At 42.8% G+C, this 24,815-nt stretch overlaps 2 protein-coding genes and 2 long non-coding RNA genes across 9 annotated transcripts in view; 2 read left to right on the top strand and 2 right to left on the bottom strand.

Annotated features, from left to right (window-relative positions):
- Positions 1-17,446, bottom strand: part of SLC12A1 (solute carrier family 12 member 1) — a 56,313-nt gene extending 38,867 nt beyond the window's left edge. For 2 of the 5 annotated variants that reach the window (XM_021297862.2, XM_065075866.1), the window contains exons 1-3: positions 9,920-10,063; positions 5,796-6,393; positions 311-445 (exon numbers count right to left, since the gene is read on the bottom strand). In XM_021297862.2, coding sequence (XP_021153537.1) covers positions 311-445; positions 5,796-6,206 — 546 coding nt within the window. In that variant the 5' untranslated portion in view covers positions 6,207-6,393; positions 9,920-10,063. The other 3 variants (XM_065075867.1, XM_065075868.1, XM_005510057.3) reach the window with 3 other exon arrangements.
- LOC110364350 (uncharacterized) lies at positions 393-16,025 on the top strand. Its single transcript, XR_010475221.1, has 5 exons — positions 393-599; positions 11,885-12,046; positions 13,659-13,727; positions 14,871-14,977; positions 15,478-16,025. It is a non-coding gene; the product is annotated as an uncharacterized LOC110364350 (long non-coding RNA).
- Positions 12,501-17,535, bottom strand: CTXN2 (cortexin 2). 2 transcript variants are annotated; one of them, XM_065075910.1, is made up of 3 exons: positions 17,308-17,535; positions 13,905-13,991; positions 12,501-12,946 (listed from the first exon to the last, which is right to left on the bottom strand). In XM_065075910.1, exon 3 carries the CDS (start codon positions 12,890-12,892, stop codon positions 12,644-12,646), a length of 249 nt encoding a protein of 82 aa, XP_064931982.1. In that variant the 5' UTR covers positions 12,893-12,946; positions 13,905-13,991; positions 17,308-17,535; the 3' UTR covers positions 12,501-12,643. The 2 variants fall into 2 exon arrangements, with proteins under 2 accessions (XP_064931982.1, XP_064931981.1); XM_065075909.1 differs by lacking the exon at positions 13,905-13,991 and having other exon boundaries at positions 17,308-17,532.
- An 8-nt stretch (positions 17,536-17,543) lies between these two features.
- On the top strand, positions 17,544-23,755 carry LOC110364351 (uncharacterized). The gene is made up of 2 exons (XR_002423068.2): positions 17,544-17,678; positions 19,444-23,755. It is a non-coding gene; the product is annotated as an uncharacterized LOC110364351 (long non-coding RNA).
- The last annotated feature ends 1,060 nt before the right edge of the window (positions 23,756-24,815 follow it).

Here is a 24,815-nt window from a genome sequence, read left to right as displayed (position 1 = left end):
CCCGCCCAACTCTCCAGCCTGTCCAGGTCTCTGATGGCAGCACAGCCTTCTGGTGTGTCAGCCACACCTCCCAGCTTAGTGTCATCAGCAAACTTGCTGACAGTACACTCTATTCCCTCGTCTAAATCGTTAATGAATATATTGAATAATATTGGCCCCAGCACTGACCCCTGAGGCACTGCACTAGATACTGGCCTCCAACTAGACTCCGCACCATTGACTACCACTCTCTGGCTTCTCTCCTTAAGACCTTAGTGTTGCAGAATTAATCTTGGTTTATTTGTTTTGGAAACACAGGTAAGTTTCTCACCAGCACCCCCTTCACCCATCCAAACTTGACAAATCCTGGTTTGTTTTCTTCTTCCTTGCTGTCTGCTGCCTCCTCTCCAGCGGTGCTTTCTCCGTTAGCCACTCTCTCGACGGAGCCGGTGCTCACGGCTATGTTCTAAGGATCACACAGAAAACAAACACACTGTTGTGCCCAGCAGAGGACACCTGGCTGCCTAAGAGACACACGGAACGAAGGAATTGCAAAGAAGATCAGCTTTTGCTGTCTCTGGAGTAGAGGGCAATATTCCGCTCCTACCGGGCATCCGCAGGTGGGCTTGCTAACAGTGAGAAATGTGAAAGAATTCCTTAGGTGGAATAAATACATTATTATCTGATACCAAATTGTTTTTATTGTAAACTGTACTCAATGTATATGTCGTGTTGATATGTTAGTGAAGCATCTAAAGTAATGAGGTTGGCCTCTACGTGCTGTTGTGATAATATATGGATAACGCTAAGTGCAGAAACAGGGATAATTGCTCAGTGGTGAAGAGACCTGGCTGAGTGCTGCATGGCAAAGTTATGTGAAGAACTGCGGTGTTTGCTGATGGATAAAGTACAAAGGTAATTGCAGCAGCAAATGGGTAACATACTCTTGAAAACAGTGAAATGTAGTAAATAATGCAGTAAATGAATAATCCTTTCTGCGGTTTAGCCATCTCTGGTATAGCCATAGTAGATAGGATTAGAAATTGCCACTTTTGTGGTGTAACCGGAATAAATAGCCCAGAATTTTAGATTGTTCACATCCAGTTACAGACATAAATCTGTTTTAGCTCTTCTGCCCTTTGAGGCAATTTAGCATCATGATATGTTTCTTGTTGCTTGAATAGGAATCACTCGCAGTACTGAGGTTTATACTCATTGTCGTTGCTGCTTTGTTTCTTTTAGTTATATTTTTATACCAAGTTCTGACTGGTTTTGTGAGGAGCTGGCATTAGGTTGACTATTGTCAGGTATTGCCTGGATCTTCTGCAAAGACCTTCAGGAAGGACCGTGTACCTTGCCATAGCCTGGCAAAGGGTCGCGAGCATGCGTCCCTTCTGGAGAGGAATCAAGATGCTTTTAGGGTTTGGAGGGGGATAAAGGGATAAAGATATTTCCAGATTAACTAAACAGGCCAAGGAGGGGAAACAGCTGTGATTCTGTGAAATATATGAAGTTTTTTTCATCTTGCTTAAGCTTCAAGGCTGTTTCTATATTTTATCCATGGACTAAAAAACCACAACAAATGAGAACAAAACAGACATAAAGACCAACTGTATATGATACTTATGCTAATGTTTGGACTCTCCCCCCATGGGTGGGGGCTCCAGCCACTATGATGCAGGGTTGTAGAATGTCTTTGACACAGTAAATCCGAGATCATGCTCACAAATGAGAAATAAGTGACTGGATAATACATTTTGGCATGGATTAAACTTGGTGCCCTGGTCCTTTTGGCCCTAAGTGAAATGGGAATACAAGATCTATTGAAAGCCTGTGACTGAACTCCTGAGCTACTTAGATAATTTTGACGATTCTTACCCTAAAATAATACCGGCTGTGTTTGCCGAAAATACAGTAAATTATTAAAGTTGAGGAAGATTAGCAGAATAAAATGAGGGGGGTTTGCTGCAGTGGTTAGAATTTCAAAGGGGTTTGGTCTTTGTACTTGAAACAAGTTGTTTCCTATGTACTTTGAATTAATTTGTGTTTTCTATGCCATTATCATAAATGATGGCCTTAAACCTTCCATAAATGCATTTTAAATTGGAGTGCTTTAGTGAATGATTGGTTATTTACCCAGCAGCTGTACCTGCGCTACTCGTGCATTAAGGATGCGGAATGAAAGTGACACAACATTTTGAAAAGCTACCAAACAAAACGAAAAGTTTGCTGCTTTTTTAAAAGAAGAAATGTTTTCCTTTCCTTGTTTCAGAACAGTTTAGTCTTCATCTCTCCTGAGGCTCAAGATGATGAGCTCATCAAGTCCCTGTAACAAGTGTGGAGAGTAGCCAAGACAAAGAAAGGTTAGATGATTTCTTATGTAGGGTAAATATTAAGCCCAAGTAATTATCACCAGCCATCAGCTGTGAAATAGTACTTAGACTATTTTTTAGGGATTTAATTGGTGCTTTGTGGCTTAATGTGTGCAAAAACTGACACATCTTGCTAAAAGATGACACACATTTGGCTCCAGCAGTGTGGGAACTAGATATTTGAAGTTCCTTTCAGCATTTGAAAAATTACATTTTCAAAAAGTGTATTAAACATTAGCATTTCTCTTCTGATGTTAAGCCCGGCATCAAAGCACAATAGGAATGCTTATGTGATGTTTAGAGATCTGAAGTCAAGCCTATTTCACTTCTTATTGGAATGTGGCAATGGGCTTTGACAGGACTTCAACAACTTGAGTTTCAAAAGAGCTGGGAGCGAGGGCAGTGGGATTGCCCTGAGATATGGTATGGTAACCCTGGATTTTACTGCCAAAGCAAAAAGGAATAAAGCATCTTCTCCTGCATCTCAGGCTATTAGTCTAACCCAGTACACACTCGGTGAGGCATTTCATCCTGCCCTTAGTGGTGGCCGGAGAGCCGGCTGCACGCCGGGGGTGCTGGACGGGCACCCCATCCAGCTGCACGTACCACTTTTGCCTCCTGATGGGAACTCAGCCTCTTCATTCCATCTTAATTCCCTTCCCTACTAATCTACTATTCGGTGACCTTGTGTTTGTTTATTCTTCAGACTAAGCTCTGTAGACTGAAGTGATTTGTCCAAGGTCACCAAGCGAGTCCGCGGGACAGCCAGGAATAGACTCCAGCCACGCTAATGGTGGGTCGTTCGTTCCAGGGCTGTGGTTAGTGGCTCCCAGACCAGGGCCACAACTCACATAAGGGCACAGCAGGTTGCCAGTGAAACAAAAATCTCGTTACCTCTGACATTCACCTTCCTATTTTGAGAGGCAAAAGATTATCCTTCTGTAAGCTGGATACTGGAAAAGAGTCTGGAAACTACCAAGCTGGATGATGCTCTTTTCTTTTCCCTAACAGCCCCAACCTGGGAAGCAATTTTCCCTTCGTTTGATTCAGGGATGGAATCTGCCTTCTTTTTAATCTTCTCCAAGTGAAAGCCTTTACATATCCTAAACAAATGTATCTAATTTTGTTTAAAATAAACCATTGAGAGATGCAGCAGCAAAAAACCTGAATTTTCTGGTAATAGTCAAAACTGAAAATCTCTTAACATGCTAAATGTTCAGTACATGTTAATTCAGCATTACGTTCAAAGCCAATACTCTATTTGTCTCTCCTCTGGCCACTACTGAAGTACATTATTTCTATAAGACGAAGTTTCTTCTGGGCATGGAAATGTGTTTAGCCCCTTGAGTAGCAGCTCACACATCTGCCAATGAGTAGGGATACCAAATTCATATTATTCCCTTTTCACATCCATTTTGCATTCATTTTTGGAAATAGAGGGTGACCCAGGTAACCTGTTTCTCCTTTCTGTGTAAGCCATTTTATGCAGGTCTGTGGAGACCTTAGTTTAAATCAGTCAGGTGCAAACTAGGAAGGTGTCCTGATAAGATCCTAAAGAATCAAGTCCTATTTTCCTAATGGCTATTTTTTTCCTTGATTTCATTACTTTTTATTAATCCTCCTGAGGTAGGTGAACCTCCAGAGAAAGAGAGTTTGACCAAGATCTGGACCAGCATCCAAAAATCAGATGCTTGTTGAAATTACTCAGACCCCAGAAATATGTAAAACTGAGTGGAATGGTGATGAGAGCACGTTTCCTCTGGAGATGGCTCTTGTCGCTATTGCCCAACGCAGAAAAAGAACAGGGGGTTTTGCTGCCTTTCGACACCGTTAGTCTGAGTTTAACTATAAAGGTGATCTCTCTCTTTCCAGCTCTGCCCTGACAAGCGCACAATTAAGAACCTCAAAAAAGGTTTGATTCTAATTCTGTAAGTAGGTGTATCCTGTATCTCTCCCCTGCTTTTTACAGAGAGCTTGGTATTGTGGCTTAAGGGGGAAGAGTCTAATTTTGCTGAAGTCAATGGAGTATTATATTATTCCGCTGTTTAGAAGTAGGTTTTTTAATAGTTTAACTGTTTCAAAGTGCTTAATCTAGTTGTTCTTGTCGCTGGAGATTCTCATTACAGGCTATTTATTTTGCATGGAGGTGATTCTTCCACATATGGAAATCAAGCCTCAAAAGATCTAGGTAGGTGAATAATCAGCAAAATTCACCTGTCTGCCTGAGGCGGTAATACAGACATTGCTGAAAATCTGGTATTTGAGACTTAATATCACCAACTTCTTAAATTCTTTCCTGTGGAAGTTCTGAATGTGCAAACCCCTCAAGATTATACCCCAACAATGTCTATTCTGGCAACTATCCACAGAGGGTGACAAAAGTGAGGATTATCACAATAAAGGGCAGGTTTTGGTATTTCATTATTCATTTACTGTACTGCCTAGGTGGAAAAAAGATGGAGCAAACAGGACGAGTCTGCTAAGGGGAAGCTTTTTCCATAAAATCCATTGGGCATATGTATAAATAGTAAACTGCTCAATTGTGTTAACCAAAAGTAAGTCCACTCAGAAGGGGAGAGGAGAAACAGCCCTAGAAAACCTTTCAAAGGCAGGTTAGCCAGTTGTATCCTGTTTAGTAGTTTTCTCTGTATTTTACGTGGATATAGTCCTATCTAATACACGAGCAAAATCTGAACAGCTCTTCTATGTGATAGATTAGGAGGAATTCAGCCAAATTATTCCTCCGTAAATGCTTGCTATGTAGGCATTAAAGAGGATCTTCAGGTTCTCCCCAAATTCATTGGTATAATGAGCATGAAGGCCTGGATTCATTCGCTGAATCACTACCTGAAAACTGTTGTCTGCTACTCCTCTATTGAGCCAACACTTTCAACCTCACACCCTTGTTCTGGACTCTTTCTTGCTTGTTCAATGGTTTGTTACAGCAATAAACAGGAAGTGCTTTGGATTTCTGATTAGTTGAAATTGTATTTATTATACATTTTTTTTATAATACTTTTATATTCATATATTAATGAATACAACAGAGGAATCCGTGAAACTTAGTTATGCATTGGTGTTACATTCAAGTTTAGAATAAATGTGGATTGTGCAGCTTGGTTAAATTATGAATTGATATTCATAATCTGCCATCCTATCTCTTAAGTGAAACAGAAGAGATTCAGTAGTTTTATACTTCTAGACAAGATTAAGCTATGTTTTTTGGCTAATCAAGAACATTACTATCACCTTTCAATAAAAATCTTTGCTTTGAGCAGGGTACATGGCAAAAAACATATTGCAACTACTAAAGGAAATATGCTAAGAGATTGCTTGTACTTCTTCTCTTGGGCAAGGTCTATGAATTTAAGGACTTTCTCTTATTAATAAACAGAATTAACAGCCTGGAAATGGAATAGAGAAAATTTATATCTTTCCACTTACCTTTGCCAGTTGTTCATGAATTTCTAATAAGCTTGGTCTGCTGAGCTTATTCCCACTGACACTGCCAGTGTTTCTATAATAATCAATTTTGGGAACTGGGTCCACTGTGTTATGGCCGAAAGTCTGCAAATAGTACATTTTAGTGTGAGTATCATAGGGGTGTAAACTAGCTTCGGTTCTCTCCCCATTTTGAAGGAAATTGTCAAATAATTCTCTTTTTCCTGGTCTGTAGCTGATTCTCAGTCTGTTATGTGCTTCGTCGGTAAAAGATGTTTCTTCATATTGCGGTGGGTCAGAGCCCACGTCCTCTTGGGGCGTTTCATTGTTGTCACGGCTTTCATTAACTATGTTAACTTGAAACCGGTTTGCATTTGGATCCAAGAATACCTTTGGCGAATTATTCATTGACATCTTGAGGGATGCTGTAGATTTAGGTCGCTGACCCGCGGGCACTTGTGTACCTGCAGCGAGTTAGTTGCAGCTGCAGCAAAGGCTTTAGTGCTGTCGCATATGAAATCTTTGCTCTTAGAGTAATGAAGCTCCAAGAAATTTTCCTTGAAACCTCTAAGCAGTCTTCCTAATGTTGTCCGCTGTGTTTCTGCCATAAAAAGATATAAACAAAACATTTCTGTTAACTTGCATAGTTAGATAAATTTTCCACCATATGCTTTCCCCCACCTCTCCAAGTATCCATGAGGCTGTCTTCCTGTGACTTATTGAGTAAAAGTAGTTGAGTCAAAGACGGAGTTTGTGGGGATGTTTCCATCTGTGATGGGCGCATCCAACCCCTTAACCAAACTAGTGGTAGTTTGGTACAGGTTCCAAAGGAGGTAAAGGCCCGAGTTCTAAATGGGCCAAGAACTCCTCTAGTTTCAATCTGTTCTCTGAAAACCCACGAAAGAGCAGAGTGACACGGGGAGCATCGATACATATGAGCTTGGAACACTCATCATGCAATTAACACATGAATAGCAGGTGGCTTTTCCACGACTACTTTGTCATGTAACGAAGTAAGTTGTGGGTACAAGGAGTCTCATGCATAGTTTCCATCACATGTAATCTGACTACAAGCCAAGCGCTTTATCCCATAAATATGACAGCAAAAGTGAGTCATTGTGGACACCTCTCCAGGTTGCTCCTTGAGGCAGAAACACCTTTTATCAGCGGCAGATCTTTGGTAAGTGACTGAAATGGTGCAAAACTTGGTAGTGTGGTAACTTTGATTTGTGCCTTTGGTAGTTTTGAATCATTGTTCAAATGATTGTGCCGTGCAGTAACTGAGTGAACTCTGCCGCTGAGCTTTGTTAAGTCGCACATTTACAACACCCTATGAAAACCACTTTTGCTAATATCTTTGATGGCAATTCTTTAAGCGATCCGAATCACCCATTTCTGACAAATTGGCAGGATTCTACATCAGGATTCGTGACACCATCTATGTAAAATGGGCTTTGGATCAGATTCCAAGTACCTAAAAGTGATATTCAAATATAGTATTTCTTTTAATAATGTAATGTTTAATAAAAGCCAGTGAAAGTGTAGGCGGTACAAGGGCCATGACACAAGATTCCATGCGGTGTGTTTACTGTTTATGTTCCACTTAAATATTATGATACTGTGTATGTTTCTCTCATAGTCTAGAATTATATTTGCATGAAAAGCTTAAATCAAATAGTTGATTTTAAATTAGCTACATAATATAGACTTGAAGTTTTCAGTAGTTTCAGGATGGCAACTATTTATGAGCAGGCAATTAAAATGCAGCAGAACGTTAATTTTTTATGTGAATAAAATTAATGCAATATGAAGGAATAAACAGAATGAAACAGACCAAAAATAGCATTTGGTTTCCTAAATTGTAACAGAGGAAATAAATGAATATGGAAAAGAACTATTGAGAAATATTAACAACAGTCCTAGGCAGTGGAAGTTTCATAGAATTTTACACACAATTTTGCATTTGTAAACTCAAAACACCCTTTAAGATGTTTTCAAAGAAAGTGTAGCAAGCCATAGAATCACAAAGGTTGGAAGGGACCTCGGGAGCGTATCCAGCCCAACCTCCCACTCAAAGCAGAGGGAACATTCAATGTAAATCAGGTCACTCGGGGCTTTCACCAGTCAGGTCTTGACATCATCCTCCAAGAAGAGATTCCACAACCTGCCTTCTGAGCCTATTGTAATACTTAATTGTTGTCATAGTCATTTTTTTCTGTATATCCAGTGGGAACCTTCCATGTGTCACTCTGTGACCATCATCTCACTCTCCTGCTGTAAATCTCGGTAAAGAGCACGGCTCTGCCTTGCCAGGAACCTCTTCGTAAGTACCGGGGGGTGGCTGCTTAGCCTCCCCTTCATGCCTTTTGTTCTTCTTGTTAAGCAAGACCCACTTGCCCTGCAGGGCGAATGCTCCTGTGCCACCCATCTTGGTGGCCCTCCATCAGACACACACAACTTTATCAACATCTTTCTTAGGTGGGCAATCGGGGGGACAGGTAGACAAACTGAGAAACTGGGTTCCAGGTGCAGTCTGACGAGCGCTGAACAGAGGGAATGATCACTTCACTTGATCGACTGGCTGTGGGCCTGGTAACGCAGCCCAGGACCCTGCTCACCCTCACTGCTCTCAGAGCATGATGCTGATTCCTCTGGAGCCGATTTCTCACCAGGGCCCTTCCAGGAGAGCTGCTCCCTGCCCGTGAGGCGCCAGCCTGTTCAGTGCAGAGGTTTCATCTCTCCGAGGTGCAGGATTTGCGTTTGTCCTTGTTGAATGTCAAGAGATTCCTGTTGGCCCATTCCTCCAGCCTGACTAGATCCCTCTGAGTGGCAGCCCATAGAGAGGTGAACGTATGGCAGCTGTACAATGTGCTTCCTGCACCGCTTTCCCACACAGAACCCCTCAAAAAAACCCCAACCAAACGAATGAAATCCCTGAGAGCAAAAGGGGTGCCTATTTTTAAGGCCTTTAGTGAGTTAAGTACCTTTGCAGCAACTTAGAGAATGGCCTAGATTGCCCTGAAATGAGCTATTGAAACAATGGCAATCCTTATGCCTTGAAATATACTTCTAAGGACGTAAGGGAATGTGATTGGACAGACCTATGTAATTCAACAGGAGTTCAGGTCTGTTCAAACTCCCTAAAACAGACCATGCTTAGACATTGAAACGCTGCAAGCGTGTGTAAAAGCAGAAACTTTTAGAAACAAAATATATCTGTATAAAAGAATATACGAACTGAAAAATTGCATAAATAAGCCCATTAGGTGCGTTTTTTTAAGTTCTGTGTTTTCATAAGAGGTTGGACTAGGTGACCTCCAGAGATTTTTTCCAATTTAAATTTCTCAATGATTTTGTGTAATGCGTCTGGCCCTTTGGCACTGAAAGGTAAAATTCTGCATCAATATTTATAGCTTGGCAATGTAAATTTCCTCAGAAGTCACATATCGAAATTATAATTTGAAGAGCTGATAATCAAATGTCCTCCGTCTTTGGTATGAGATCTAGCGAAAGCTTATTTTCTCACTTCTTCCATCAGTTATAGATAATATTCTGCTGTGACCTCTCTGCTATGATACCACTTTATAATCTCCTCATATTCATGTTGGTTCTCCTGCTTACTGTTTTGTAAGCCTCACAGCAACATGTTACATTTATTTAGTTTATTTTACTTCTGCTGGGTTTGGATGATCAGTATTATTGTTATTACTCCTACACATTTCTGATCATAGATAGTATTCAGCTTCCTTCGGCCTTTTAAAGTTGGAAGAAAGTGTCTCATCTTCAGGCATGAAGGAGCAAAACCAAATCTTTTGTCATTAAAGTCAATGAAACTAGGTTTGTTTCCATCTCCATGACTGAATGAAATCCCGATTCTTTGATGACAATGACAGTTTTGCTAGCAAGCATAATGATTCTGTAATTCCAGTCTTATTCCCATAATATTACTGTTTTGTTAGGCAAATAAACGTCTCTTACCTTTCTGCTGTTCTTGAAAATAATACTTTGATTTTCACCGTGAATTTCCAGAGGTCTCTCAGTTGTTATTAGCCATTAATTTTGTGCTTAGTATTCTAGCATTAGGCATAAATCATCAAGTTTACCTTATTCAGGATAGTTTAACTTACCGCTCAGTCCTGTCTTTTTAGGGAAGGACAATCTGCCTCTTTGATGCATGCATATAGTGCGTCCCTCTCTTTGAGGCATTACAGACTCTGCCTTATTGGCCAGATTTTTCTCCTGCTTAATATACTGAATAGACCATCCAATCCCTCTCTTTCAAAACATTCTAGATGGTGATTTAGAGCAGCATTCTAGCTTGTTAACTATTAACCACAAAATGTACCTATCCATTACACCTACAGGGTTTATGGTATTGCACAATTTCTGAGGGGGCCTGAAAATACTTCTGTTATCTCCATTTCCCTCCCAGCTATACCCGATTCTGTGCACAGATCATGATCTCTCTGGTTTTGAGTTCTGCATCTATAGTAATGGAGATAACAAGAGTTCGGGCTTTAGCGCATTTTATGCAGAAGAGATTCCAATGAAGTCAGCGGGATCAGTCATTGATGGCTCCCCTAGCCCTACATGTGTTTTTGAACCATTTGCTCCTAACCCTGTTCAAAGCTTTACTCTGGATATTGAAGGAAAACCTTTGAAAAGTTATGTTCTGTGTATTCTTTCCAGGAAGGCCGACTCCCTCTCTTTTCTTTTGGGGGTGCAGAGGAGGTTGGTCAGGAAATGATGAAGCTTTGTAATTATAAGGGAATTTGATAATTGCTTACAGCGCCAGATCGGGTCAAGAACAAAAATAGTAAGACAGTATTGGGATGCTTTGGGTATGTTTGCTCTGTCGTTTAGAGATAACTGAACTATATTTAACCCAGCTAACTTAAGTAGCTTCAGCACTCTAACCCGACAGCACAGAGCTCAGCTGTGCCGATTAGGTGTACGTGAAAAGAATGGCAGTGTCAGGTCTCTGCAGTGGATAATCCTATCCAGCAATAACACATCACATGAATCAGTGCACTGATATCCACCTTTGATTTTGTGGTTAAATTAACTTAGGATAGATGCAATGTACTGGATCTCTGAGGGTCTGGCATATTTTTCTTATGTAGAATCTGAAGCAGTTTAAAAGCTCTTGCATTCGCAAAATTGTTTATGTTTTATAATTAAAATGGACAAGTGTAGATTAGTGTTGGCTGTTCCTCTTTTACATCCTTCAGACGGGAGATTCATGTTCTTCCTTGTACAATCAAGTATTTCATGTTCCAAATGGCATTTGAGTTCTGCTGTTCTACCGGCTGCCTCTGCCTTGCATATAGGGCAAAAACGGACAATATGTATTTTTCAGAGTACCTGCAAAAGAAAGCAACCGCTGTAACTGATCTCCTTGTCTTTGCTCCTCGTTGCAAACAGAGCTGTTTAGCAAAAGTGACAGTGCTTAAAATTCTGATGCCAACCTTAAAGCCTGAATTGAATTTCTGTCAAGTACTGTCACACTTGCTAAACAGCTGCGTATCCGAGGGTGACCTTGAATAGCCAGATTTGTGTCTCTGCGCTCACCGTTAGTTCTTCTGCCTTGATAGGATCTCCTATGACTAATTCTTCACTTTGACAGTCCGGATCATACACTGTGCACAGTCGTAGGAGCACAAACAGAAGAACCAGCTGTGGAGAGAGGCTGGAGAGCGCGGAGATCTCCAGTCACCTCTGTCCCTTTCAGGGGCTGGGCACAAATGGGTATGCAGCACAGCTGTCTCTCCTTTGGCCTTGCCAAGCTGGTGTGATTACTGCTGGGAGCTGTTAAGCACACAGTTTAAGCTCCAGTTCAAACCGAATCATGTTCCATAACCAAGTGGAGTCAAAAATTGGCATGCCCTGACCAGTTCAGCTAGACTGTCAGACTGGTTACTTAACGTTCACTTTTTCACCACTGGTAGACCGGGACTGTGGTGGTGATGGTTCAGACTGGCGTTCTGAGCAGGTAGTATATTTTGTATTGCTGAATGTTTGTAGCATCAAAAATCTATTTAATGATGTTTGTTCACCTTCCAGTAATTCTGTCTGACTTTCTGTTGCTGCAGAGAAAGGAGGCCTATCAAAACAACACTCGCATGTGAGCAGGCAGGAATAGCTCTACACACTGTTTGCAGAGGACCACATCATGTTTCACACAGCAGAAGCAATGTACAGTTTCCTTATAAACAGTGAGTAGCACAGCACCTGCTCTTCGTTGGAGATGAGAGGTGAGTTAACAATTGACGTGATCTTTAGCTTTTCTGTTAGTTCCTTGTTATTGTTACTGCACGGACCAGCTCTTGTTCCTCTCATCAGTGTGAACACACCTCTTGCAGGCACCTCCTCTGAGCCACAACCATTTGCTTTTGTATTCTCAATATACAAGTACAGTCTCTGAGCTTCAGAAAATTGTGTCAGATGGGGAGAGGAATGAGTTACCACTTGAGCATTCACCATTCATGAGCCTGTTTCTTGTCCTTCAGTTTTCTCTCCAGCCTATCACGAGACACAGGAGACATGAGATCATCCTCCTCTGAAGAGACAAGCATCATGTGATTCTTAAAATACTTTTTGGCACTGATAACTTTCTAGTGAATTGCTTACTGTAGTATTTCTTTGCTGTCAACAATTTCTTATCTACCATTACACTGTTCCTCAAATAAAAGCAACTTGAAGTGCCTGTTGAGTTTGCAACAAATATTTATTTAACAAAATGGATGTCACCAACATATCTCCAAAATGCAAGTATGTATAGCAAATGTAACAACAGTTGGTTTCCAAAATGAAATCAACATCAAATTTAAGGCAGGATATTCTGTGAGTTTTCATGCAAGAGCATATTCAAATGTTCCTTTATCCAACCCCTCAACTTCATCTTCCCACGTAGAAGAGGGCATACTGCTGTAGGGGTCTAGCAAGATTTTGAAGCATCTGATAATTAGAAGTCCCAGGAAAACACACAAAATGCCCACAAAGGCAAAGCCAGTTTTTTGCTCTAAAGTCAGAGGGAAGGCAGACATTTCGTTGACACTCATGCTGGCTGAAGTGTTGCCGCAGTAATTACTGCTCATCATTGGGCATCACATCCTGGTGACTCTCTGGGATTTTCACCTCTATTGCTTCTTTGCCTGCATAGAAAAGTAGAATCAGTCTGGTTAGGTCTAAATGGGGTGTGTATATCTGAGCTGTAGTGTGTGAACTTTAGTCGTGTCATGTTCTTTTTTCACATTTAAATTATTGTGATAAAATTGCAACTTCTAGCCTCTGCACACCATCCACTTACCGGCCTCTGTTATAAGACAGCAAACTCACAATTTTCTGGCCTTTTTTCTCCTCAAAACAGAGCAACTTCAGCACATGGCTGTTGCAAACAGCTTTTTGTCAGACTGGGCACAAGCCCACAGATTCTGATTAGGCATTACTCACCAAGGTCTCCACCTGGATAAACCAGTATGCTTTCTGAAATGGCTTTACATGTCAGTCCTTGAACTAGTCAAACTCGCATTGACCTCAAAGGCAATTTCAGCCAAATAATGTGGATTTTGCTCATTTTCTCCTTGGTCTTCTCCATTAAATACGTACATATCCTGCCGTTTTACGGGCATAGTAAACGCTGGTCTGAATATGCTCCTCATGGAGCTCAGGGGACTGACACTGATGTGTGCCCTATGGAGGCAGGATGCTCGAGCATCTCCACCCCCCATTGCCAGCAGGAGAGCTCTGTGTGTTTGTCTTTTTAAGGAGATCTGATGTAGAGATTTTAGCTGCAGGTGTGAAATGTTTTGCTTTATTTTAGATTTTCCATCAGATATTGAAATCACATCTTTCTTTTGTCTCTAGAGACAGCAGGAGAATTGGAAGGACTGGGACATCAGAAGTGCTAAAGGACAAAGGCATTTTTATTCTAAGGTTGGACCTCCAGTTTTTTTGGCTCTTGTTAACTAAAGTGCCCCTGGGGAAAACTCTTTTTGTTAACAATTCAACTGTCTTTCCCCCCCAGAGAATTCCCAGTATCCTTTTATTTCTTGGCAGAGTAATTAGGCCACTCAGAGCTCGGTGCTGCCATGGCTACACGGCTCCAGGTACCTGTGCTCTCAGCCGGTTCAAAAGGAGCTCCAGTGCCTGTGCTCTGGACTGCAGTCATGGCTGAGAGTGGCCACATCCTGAGTCAGCCTACAATTAATAACCACAGAAAAAGTAAAAATAAGATGTGGTATTCCTGAGCAGACAGAAATGGGCAGAACTTTTAAGTCGTTTGATGTCTCCTTTCTCACTTCAGACACTCCGGGATTTTTTAATATTATCCTAAAGAATGAAAATTTTAAAACAAGGATTAAAAGGGCAAGGCACAAGTCTCTTTCTTTTCACAATAACTCTCAATATAGTAGGTATGGTTTCTTATTACAGTCTTTACACATTTGCCAGAGCATAACAACCAATGTTGTGCTTGTTCTATAGACCTGTGTATGAGAGCCTTCCGTGCTTGGAATGATGCTCTGCTCTTTGGGTCACGCTGTTTTAATTCCTGTTAAATTAGAGAAAAAAAATCCAGATATAGCCTGTGGGAATTAGAAGTAATGTCAACAATAATCAATATTTGTTCTCTGAAAAGACATCACTGATTAAGCCCACCTGCTGTATGGATTTTCATTGGGCATAATTCCCATTTTTCTACTAAGTTTCACCTTATGTAGGAAAAAAACAATCACATAAAATACTATATCACAAATTTTTGTCACGGATCAGTTGATTTGAACAAGAGCCAGTAAAGGAAAAAATTACCTTCCAAAAGTCCTATGATACTGGATTATAAAAATTAAATTAAAGGCTTATATGGGAAAATGATGTGTAGACACAACCTGAGAAACCAGACCCCAGAATCCTGATTGCTATGCTGAAAGACACATAGAGAAATCTTAGTGATAGGCTGGCCATGGAGAACCCTGCATTTGCACTGAGTCCAGAGAAATATGTATGTGTTTGAGGTGACATTTCTTCACCATAGAGAATCATATTCCAAGAATATGACTTCCAGTCTTATTAATTTTGCAGGTTACACACTGGAATTAGCGGGATCTGTTTGTACATTATCCGCTTGTCAGGAGACATAATGGGACAGATCCCTGTGCAAAGCTTGACTGATGCTGAAACATGGAGTGGTAAGAAATTGATACCTTAGTCTTATTTAGCAAGAGTTTGGCTGAAACAGCTGCATGAGAAAACAGTGGGCATTTTGCTTGGGGGGTGATTGGGAAACTCTACTATGCAGCTTTGTGTTCTTCTCTTCCTTGTCCTGAATATCAGGAATTGTAATTGAAGCCTTCAAGTTCACAGAACATTTTGCTCTAATTATGTATCCCCAAAACTGTGGTACCAAGACTGACCTTGAGTGCCTTTGGATTGTTCTCACATTTTAGTGCAGCACGCAGGTTAGATGTCCTCGCACAGTTAGTCAGCTATCCTTCCATTTGCTGCAGTGTGCCTGTCAAGTCGTGAGTCAGAAGACTCTGAATACTAACTGACATGGCCCGGATCCAAAAATCCTTGAAGATAACCTTTAGGGCAGGATGATGGGGACAGGCATTATATCAGTTAGAACCTGCAGAGTCATTTTGTAGGGGCTGGCCTCAGACTGACCTCTCTTGACTTTTCTTTATAGGTCAAGACTCTACTCATCTTTGATTCATTGCCTGTATAAAAACACTGGCATACAGAAAGGCTCCTTAACATCCAGCTGTGAAATAAAAGGCCACTGGAGGACCTTGTGAGGCCAGAAGAAACAATTGGAGTCCTAGAGAAAATAGGAATGAGGCAAACAGCTTAGCACATAGACCACTGAGGCAAGAACGGAGGTATGAGCTGGGCGTGCTGGCTGCACCTATGGAGGGTGAAGGGGAACACCACGGACACTAAGTATTGTGAGGCAGCTAAAAGAAAGACGTTGCAATTCTTAACATTCTAGCAGCATCACCATCCCAACTCTGCCAGTGTCTGGTGTGGATTGAAGATCTGAGCCCCAGATCTTTGGCGATTTAGGTGTCATTTTTTTTCGGACCTAGCTTTCAGCCCTGTGTTTTCAGAGATACTGAGAAGATTAAGGAAGCAGCCAGTAAGTAAATAAAGACTTCCTCAAATATCTTCCCTGTATTTTGGGTTTCAGTCCTTACCTCACAGAACCCCCTATAAGATGGTTTGGTTTGGTTTTGTAATGGCTCAGTAGCGGAAGTTCGTACCTTTAGCATCTGCTCAAGCTGGGAGTATTCATCATCTTGGCATGATTAAATATCAGGTGCCTGAAAACTCACTTCATAAACCACAGTGTGTAACAAAATGGACTATATCAGTTGCCATCTGCTCTCCCCTTGGGTGTCTGCAGTCCAGCTGCTGGTTCATGGATCTGGTCATTCTGAAGGTATTTCAAATAGCTTTAGTTGTGGGTTTGTGTTTGAGTGACAGCAAACCTGACTTGCAAAGGTGCTGGTGTGGACAGGGACACAAACAGGCATCCTCTGGGAGTTTCAGAAGCACCTCATTTGCACTTAACTATCTGGTCAAGGAAACCGAACCGTATTCCAGGAATGCTGTTACAGGAACTGGGCACAGGAGGTAGTAAGGTGAAAGGATTAGCAATGGACAAGACCTAATGAAATAGAACTCAGCATTAATTCGGAATTCTCCAAAGGGTCTGAGCTATCTGAGTTATCAAGACATGGCCAGAAACGCTGCAAAAAGCGACTACATGGGCAAGCTGTCATGCTCATGTGCACGTTGCATGCCTGTATTCTCTAAACTGCTGGGGAGAAGACAGTCTCTTCATGGCAGAGTTTCTAAGACAACATTCAGAGAGGTGTAAGGTAAGAAGGCCTGGGCATGGATGCTGAGCAAATGAAAGCACAGCGAACTGTTCTGCAAGGATAGCGAAGCCCCACAAAACCAGGCAGTGTTTTTGCAGCATTCTCACTCAGAGTGCAGGCAACACTTTTTCACATAAATGGCATTTCTCTGGAAAGAAGCAGCAGCCAGGCAGTGACATTTCCAGCCTTTAGACAAGCAATGAATTGTGCAGAAATGAGACTTTATCCTTAACAAATACACAAGCCTGGAGTCTCCACTGGACAAGAGCCCCTATGCTATGAATTCACAGATGTGGTCTAGGTTTGGATAATATAGAGAGGCAGGAAAATAAAACGTTCGCTAGCATCATCCTTAACTTGTGAACATGAAAAAGCGTTGCTTGCTTCCCTGGGGGTGGAGGCTGTGAGAGACCGAGCACCTGCAAAGCAATTGTTGCTGTAGGATTGCACGCACAGCCATCACATCACTCCCACCGGCCCCACGTCCCTGGGAGGGCATATTTCCGCGTTTACCCTCCCTCGGTCGCCCGCCCCCCGCCCGGGGCGCCCCTCACCCGCAGGGAGGTGCGGGCCGGGCCGGGCCGGGCGGCGCCGCAAGATCAGCCCCGCCGCGCCCCCCGCGCCGCGCTACGAACCCTTCTCCTCCGCGCCCGCGCTGCCCATGGTGGCGGAGCGCGGAGCTTTCCGCGGCTTCGGGCTCGGTTCGCCAGTGGTCGAAAGCCCAGGCTGGAGCCCCGACGGCTCCGGCCCCGGGGAACGGGGTCCCGGGCGGCGGGGGCGGCGCACCCGGGCTCCCCTCGCCGCCCGGCGATGCGGCCCCGCCGGGAGATGCTCAAACCGCCCTAATTAAAAAATTAAACACGGCCGCTGCTGCCACCGCCTCCTCCCCGCCCGCCCCCTTCCATCGCTATTCAGCCGCGCTCCTCTCTCCTCTCCAACCCCCCTTTGCACGGATTAAGCTGAGGAGCGTGGAAAGTTCCTGCAAAACACTACGTGCGCTGCATGGGTAAGGGCCCGGCCCCGGGCCGCTGCGGAGCCGTGCGGGAGCTGCTCTCCTCCTCCCGCTCCCATGCCGCTCTGGCCGGGTAACGGGGCTCCAAAGGCTGGGTGGTCCCCGCAGGGATGGAGCACCGGGCTGCGGTACCGCGGGAGCGGGGCTGCCGCCCTGCCGGAGCCCTGAGCCCGGGACCGGCCGGCGGGGCCCCGGTGCGGGACCTGTGGAGCCGCGCTGGGCGCAGCGGGGCCGTTCTGCTCGCCGGGAAACGGCCGCCGTGCCCTCGGCCAGCAGGGTTTTACATGCTGATGCTGAGTTGCTTTGCGTGGTGAGCTAAAACCCTCTTAGGCTGCATCTGCACTGTGGCCTCAAGTCCTCCCAGTAGCTTTAATAGTAATAACAGTTAAAGCACAGAATATGTGGCGACATATGGCTGGGAGCTGCTCTTGGTGCCGAAGCCTAGACCTTGGTTTATATCCTTTCATTAGCTGTGCTTAGCTGATGCTGGTTGTATATTAAAGAGGTTTTCATTTGCCACAACAGCAGGTGTTTAAGGTGGATAAGGAAAGAGGATTTCTTTTCCCAAAGCTGGATCTGTATATTGCACTAATAAACAGCAAATCATGTTAAAATGATAGTGATTCCAGATTTGTATGCTACCCCAGTGAATACACCCCTGCAGAGATGCACGTGAGCTAGTGGAACAGGACCGTCTCATAGTGCCATGCATCATGAGATTTTTGAAGGCTACTGTAGAGCTACTAGCAGAATTTGTTCTGTAGAAAATAATTTAAAACCTCTTCATGTTTGTTTTTGCTACATGCAATAACACCAGGATAGGTTAAACCTTTTTCTTCCTAATACAAGCCGGGAAAAGTGTTTTGCGTTGCCTGCCCTACTAAGGTCTGATTCTTCTGCTGTGTCTGCAGTGGGCTTCTAAGCACCAGGTATTCTCAAAAACATGCTTTTTCCTGTTAGCACAACTAATGGTTAACTCTGCACTCGCCAATGGTTATTAGTTTGATCTTCTAATGTTGCAGCATCAGTCATGTGGTAAACAATGTCTGCTGCTGAAATTATAAATCAAGCTAATTTTTGAAGTGCCTCTCCTATTTAAATATCCATGAAGGCTATATAAATAGATTGTTTTAAATAGGGTAAGATTGTGCTTTCAGAATATGTATATAAGGAGCCTCTTCTGTTCCTAAGGAGCTCTAATTTTCTTTTTTAGCTCTGTCCCTGATTTACTTGGGGCCCCATGGAGGTCTCTCGCTAGGGGGATTTGGGGATTAGCAAACACACAAGGGCTCACAATTTCATGGTGCCCCCCAGCCTAGCACAACTATTTAGGTGGAGTGACATAAATCCAGGCTTTTCCGACACTATCCTTGGGGAACGTTACTGTAAGTAGGTCCTGGGAGCAGCCAGGACCACTATGTCTGCTCTGGCTGGGAATGAGGCAGCATTGGCGGTAGAAATACATAACCTGTGAGTGGGTGCATCTTGCCTCTTCTGTCAGATTTTGGGAACGGACACGGGGTCTTTCACTACCATTTTTCTAGGAAAAAGGTTTACTTGGGGGATCTTCCTCCCTATAGCTATATTATTCTTGCTTCTCATTATTCTTGTAGGAGTGAACGTCAAGAGATTTTTTTTCTAACTGTGAAATACTTGTACTGTGTTGTGGCAGAAGTTACTGAAATCATGTGATTATTTCTAGGAATCTGACACTTATATTTGATTTTAAAGACCCCGTTTTTGGTTTTATGTGTTGCAGATCCACTTTTCATGGGAATGAAGCTGGTAAAGAAACTGGCAGCCAGCGACAGGGAATGAGTCTCCTCCTTCAGTTACGGGCTGTCAGCAGACAAGTAACACTGTTTCTGTTCAAGATGTTCTCTTTTAGAATGGAAAAGTGATGGAATGACTTAATCTTTTCCTGTATTTCATTGTTTTTCCACTTGAAAGTCGCTAGTGTTGCTCTTGCATACGAACGGTGATTTTTTTGTAAGGCAGTGGGATAACTGTATGTGTTGCCGTTCTGGATACGTGGACAAATGGAGTGCTGAATACTCTTCACTTTCCATTTCTTTATCAGGCTCCATCTTCTTTGTATTCAACAGAACAAGAACTATTACTTGCATCTGACTTCAATCATATTTGCCATTGATTTGATCCTTATTTTAGGGAGTATTAAGCATGTCCTCAAAGGAGAGCCCTTGAACAGAAATAGAGATTTTATAATCATCTAGTAATTTGGTACATTGACCTTGCAAATTCAACTGGCCTAGTTTGAGGTTGGGCGAGACACTTAAAGCCAAGTGGGTACCAGTAAGTGAAAGACAATAGGGAATGTTTAGAGCTATTAGCAGGTTAATACTTTTCAATGTTTAAGGATCATTGGAGTGATGTTAGTGTCAATCAAATGTAACTATTTTGAGGTATAACTAACTCCATTGCAACTTGCTTTTCAGTTTAGCTTTAGAAAGCTCTTTGCATGTTCCTTCCTTCACAAATAAACTTTCTCTTCAGTTGCTAGAAATTTAAAATGGGCTGATGAGGACAGAGTGAGTGAAGAGTATTGTGTGCAGAAGAAACAGATCAAGTTGAATTTCCCCTCCTAAGCAAATTTAAGCAAGAATAAACAAGTCTGAACAGGCTGCCCAGGGAAGTGGTGGAGCCACCATCCCTGGAGGTATCTAAAAGACACGCAGATGTGGTGCTTAGGGACATGGTTTAGTGGTGGACTCGGTAGTGCTAGGTTAACCATTGGACTTGATCTTAAAGGTCTTTTCCAACCTAAATGATTCTATGATCTGGGGGGGGTGGTGGGGTGGTCCTGAGCCAGTTAGTGCTGTTGAAGACTTATTCAGGTTGGGGGACGGAGAGCAAGAAAGGTAGTGAAGGCAAAGTGGAAAGGTGTGGAAAGGGCATGGGAGCAAGTGGCAGAAGCAATCAGCACGGCAGCTACAGCTGTGAAGGTCTGTGCACTAGGTGGGCTCCGGTTGTGAAGTGGTTGTGCGCTGCTGCAGCGGGGCTGGAACACGCCTGCTGGCAGACAGGCTGTTGCATTGGATAGTCTGCACTTCTGAAGTGTAAAATGTGTTGCATTCCAAAGTTAAAAAAATAACAATGCATTTCTCAGACTGGAAAGATAACGTTGAATTGCAATGAGAGTGTTTGCGGAAGAGAATGTTTTAATATTTGCTTTACTTGAGGTCATTTCCAGTATTGCAAAAGAGGGTGTTGCAGAATTTTAAATTATTTTTTATTTGTTTAGCACAGAGTAGTGTAGGTTGGGTGCAGCCTTAGACAGCGCAGTCGGGTTTGGAAGCGCTTGTGGCTGTGCAAAAAGAAATCTTTAAATGAGCTACGAAAGTCGAATGATTTACAAAGCGAAGTTGTTAAAGCAACCCTTCTCCAGCTGTACCCAGGGCCTTCTGGGGAAGGGACAGGGCCTAGAAAATGCTGAGCATGTTTAGGTGCCATAGCAAAGAAAACAAGAACAAAGCATGTGCGACACATTGACTACGCAGGTATCATAAAGGCGAGAACAATGTCTGACTGAAAACAGTCATTTACAAAAAAGAAGTCAATGGGTTTAAAATGTATGAGGCTCAGAAGTCCCATTCTCTCAAGTTCCATGCAAACTGATTTTCAGGAAGATCTTTTTACAAAGTCCCACCTGCCCAAAGTGCTGATGAGCTGCTTTTGATCATGATTGACCTGGAAGCAAAATGAAAAACAATATTGAGATAAAGCAAAGACCAATTAAAATGACTTTTTCTAACAGGATGGTTATACTTATTTGGTCATTAGCAAGTTGAGAGCAATGACTTGTTTTTCGGTAGAGGACTTGAGACATGAATTTACTGGAGAGTTACTGTACTGAAAAGAATGGAGATACTTAAAATGTGTGATTATTTTAGTTCCATAACTACTACTTGTACAAGAAACTTCCAAGCCTAATTCATTTACAGTTGTTTATATTTACGTATATATGCAAGAACACTAATAATATTCCATTACCCTCTATCCTCAACTCGGTGTGTAAATTAGTCCTGTCAACTCCCCGCTAGCCAAGAATATACAGCCATAATGGAATATACCCGGAATGGGCTGAGAAACACTGTTCACATCAGGGGCCAACAAGAGGAATTTGTTAGGACAGCAGATCAAGAACACTCCTAACTGTTTTGTGCTAAGTGAGGGACCCCCCTGTAGCAGGAACATTCTTCAGAGACCATGTCTATCTCCTGTGAGGACATGAACAGAGGCAGAAGAGATGTCGGAAGTCCGTGTATCAAAAGATTAGTTAAAAATATTCTCAGGAGGGATCAGTAGTATGTAACAAAGGAGACTTTCTCAGCACAAGCATAGAAATATTCTCTTTTTCCTTTTTGCACTTACTATGCCAAGCAGACTTGTTAATTTTTATTTCAATCATTTCATAAGCAGAAATCTTCCCAGGGAAAAACTTAAACTGTTTTCAACACAGTTTGTAGACCAAAGAAATCCCACCTTTTAATCCCAATTCACCCATTCACCCCTATCAGTTCCCTAACAGCTCCTTGTGGCATTGCTCTGCCATTTTAATTATTGTTCTTCGAAGACAGAAATACTGAGTGATTATGTGTGAGACTTCTAGAAAAGGATTGCAAGACTCCCATAAAAATCCTGAAACTGGCAACTGGGGTAAACAGAATTCTGTAAATAGGAGTTGTGGTGCGAGGGGGACAAGGCAAAGCTCGTAGCACTCCTCCAGGCTTTAAGCTAAATAATGTGCCTATGCAACTGTCACACGGAACGACTCTACATTTCTAGATGTGCATCACGTATGGAGTGTACACTACCAGTATGTATTTCAAAACACATTGAGTTACAACTGGTGCAAAACTGTGTGTATGCTGAGCCAAAAAGTCACACAAACTTGAGAAGGCAGCAGTTGAAAGAGCCGGTAGATTATTTGGAACAAGTAGGCAAACCGTGTGTAAGAAAGTCAATAATTGTTCCTGTTACCAGCACGCACCGGCCCGTGGGTGCAGGAATTCAGCACCAGCGGCTTGGTGCCGTTATGCTGGGTTATGGCGCGCAGGATTCCAACACTTGAGATGCTCTGTGCAAAGCAAGATCGAACAGACACAGTCTGGCAACAGGATTTAGTAATCCGCACATGCAAATGACTTCTTTTTATCCTTTAAAGTGAGAACTGTAAAATGTAATGACAGCAGTTTCAAGTAAACATTAACTATTTCAGTGATTATTATTATCACAAATACCACGTTATTTATCTAATTGCGGTTAATGTGTGAACAGAATTACACCTCTTATCAGACCTCTAGATATACCCTTCTGCCTTCACCTGGGATGTAGGTTATTAGTTTATTAGGGTGTTTCATAGCATCTTTGAGCTTTCTCCAGAATCTCAGGTGTTACCAGTACCTGGTGTGACAGTCGTGAGGACAGACAGACAAAAGAGAGTCCCAGCAGCTCATCAGGAGCTGACTTCAAAAACCCACATTTGTCCAGGTCAGTGATTCTTAGCTGTCTCTTGCCTGAAACACACTCCCATAGAGGTGTGAAGCCTCTGTACAGCTCAGCTTTTCTTAACCTTCAGCTGTGGTTTTCCTAAAAGAAGTGCATGGATTCCTGTGGGGCAGCAACCAGAAGCCACTGATCTAAATTACACAGCGGAGGACTGAATGGTTTTCCTTACATAACAGATGTTGATACACCATTTGGTGACCCCTTCAGAAATACTTTGGTACTTGTGCTTAGTGAAATGATTAAACTCTAAATGATAGAATGTATTATTTTCTTTTAAAAATATCTCTTAGAACCTATTTTTTCCCCAAGTGATAGAGGGAAAATGACATTGAAGAAGCCAAGGGAATCTGAATGTGTCATAGATTCCACTTTTTAAGTAAATTAACATCTTCCAGGATGAGTGAAAGAGAATGCAAAATGTTTAGAGGTTTAGTGGTTTGTGTGTGTGGACCTATGTAATTTAAAAATTTTATAGCAGAATTACAATGATGCATATGTAATTGTAATTTATATTTAAGAATAAAACAAATGTCACCCTAGAAGCTTCCAATGCTTTAATTGAACTTGCATCTTAATCTGGCCAGTATCTTTATATGTTTATAGGCAATCAGACATCTGCGGCTGGAGAGTTGGGCGGGGGATAACCTAATGAAATTTAACAAGGGAAAGTGTAGAGTCCTGCATCTGGGCAGGAACAACCCCAGGCTCCAGTATAGATTGGGAAATTACATATTAGAGAGCAGCATAGGGGAAAGGGACCTGGGGGTCCTGGGGACAGCAGGGTGACCATGAGCCAGCACTGGGCCCTTGTGGCCAGGAAGCCAATGGTACCTGGGGTGGGTTAGAAGGGGGTGGCCAGTAGGTCAGAGAGGTTCTCCTGCCCCTCTGCTCTGCCCTGGGGAGACCACACCTGGAATATTGTGTCCAGTTGTGGCCCCTCAGTTCCAGCAGGACAGGGAACTGCTGGAGAGAGTCCAGCGCAGGGCAACAAAGATGCTGAAGGGAGTGGAGCATCTCCCGTGTGAGGAAAGGCTGAGGGAGCTGGGGCTCTTTAGTTTGGAGAAGAGGAGACTAAGGGGGGACTCATTAATGTTTACAGATACATAAAGGGTGAGTGTCAGGAGGATGGAGCCAGGCTCTTCTCCGTGACAACCAGTGACAGGACAAGGGGTAATGGGTTTAAACTGGAACACAAGAGGTTCCACTTAAATATGAGAAGAAACTTCTTCCTGGTGAGGGTGTCAGAGCCTGGCCCAGGCTGCCCAGGGGGGTTGTGGAGTCTCCTTCTGTGCAGACATTCCAACCCGCCTGGACACCTTCCTGTGTAACCTCATCTGGGTGTTCCTGCTCCATGGGGGGATTGCAGTGGATGAGCTTTTGAGGTCCATTCCAATCCCAAACATACTGTGATACTGTGGTAATTTAAGTGCAAGCTGATAGCTTTTGAGCCAGTACAAGGCGGATATAAGGGTTGTCCTCATGTTTGGTCCTCGAGCTGTCTGGACCGCAGGTGATTTGAGTCCATAGAATTCAGGAGCCTTCATTTCCACATGAATGCGGGATCTTCTTAAGGCTGGGGGTACTGAAGTGTTTGGAGAAAGA

The sequence above is a fragment of the Columba livia genome, chromosome 11 (assembly GCF_036013475.1).
Source record: "Columba livia isolate bColLiv1 breed racing homer chromosome 11, bColLiv1.pat.W.v2, whole genome shotgun sequence".
NCBI lineage: Eukaryota > Metazoa > Chordata > Aves > Columbiformes > Columbidae > Columba > Columba livia.
The sequence above is the reverse complement of the archived record's forward strand: the minus strand, read 5'-3'. Positions and strand labels throughout refer to the sequence as shown.

Bases quoted from the DNA above. Each gene is read 5' to 3' on its own strand.
- CTXN2 (XM_065075910.1), bottom strand. From the start codon at position 12,892: ATGATGAGCAGTAATTACTGCGGCAACACTTCAGCCAGCATGAGTGTC.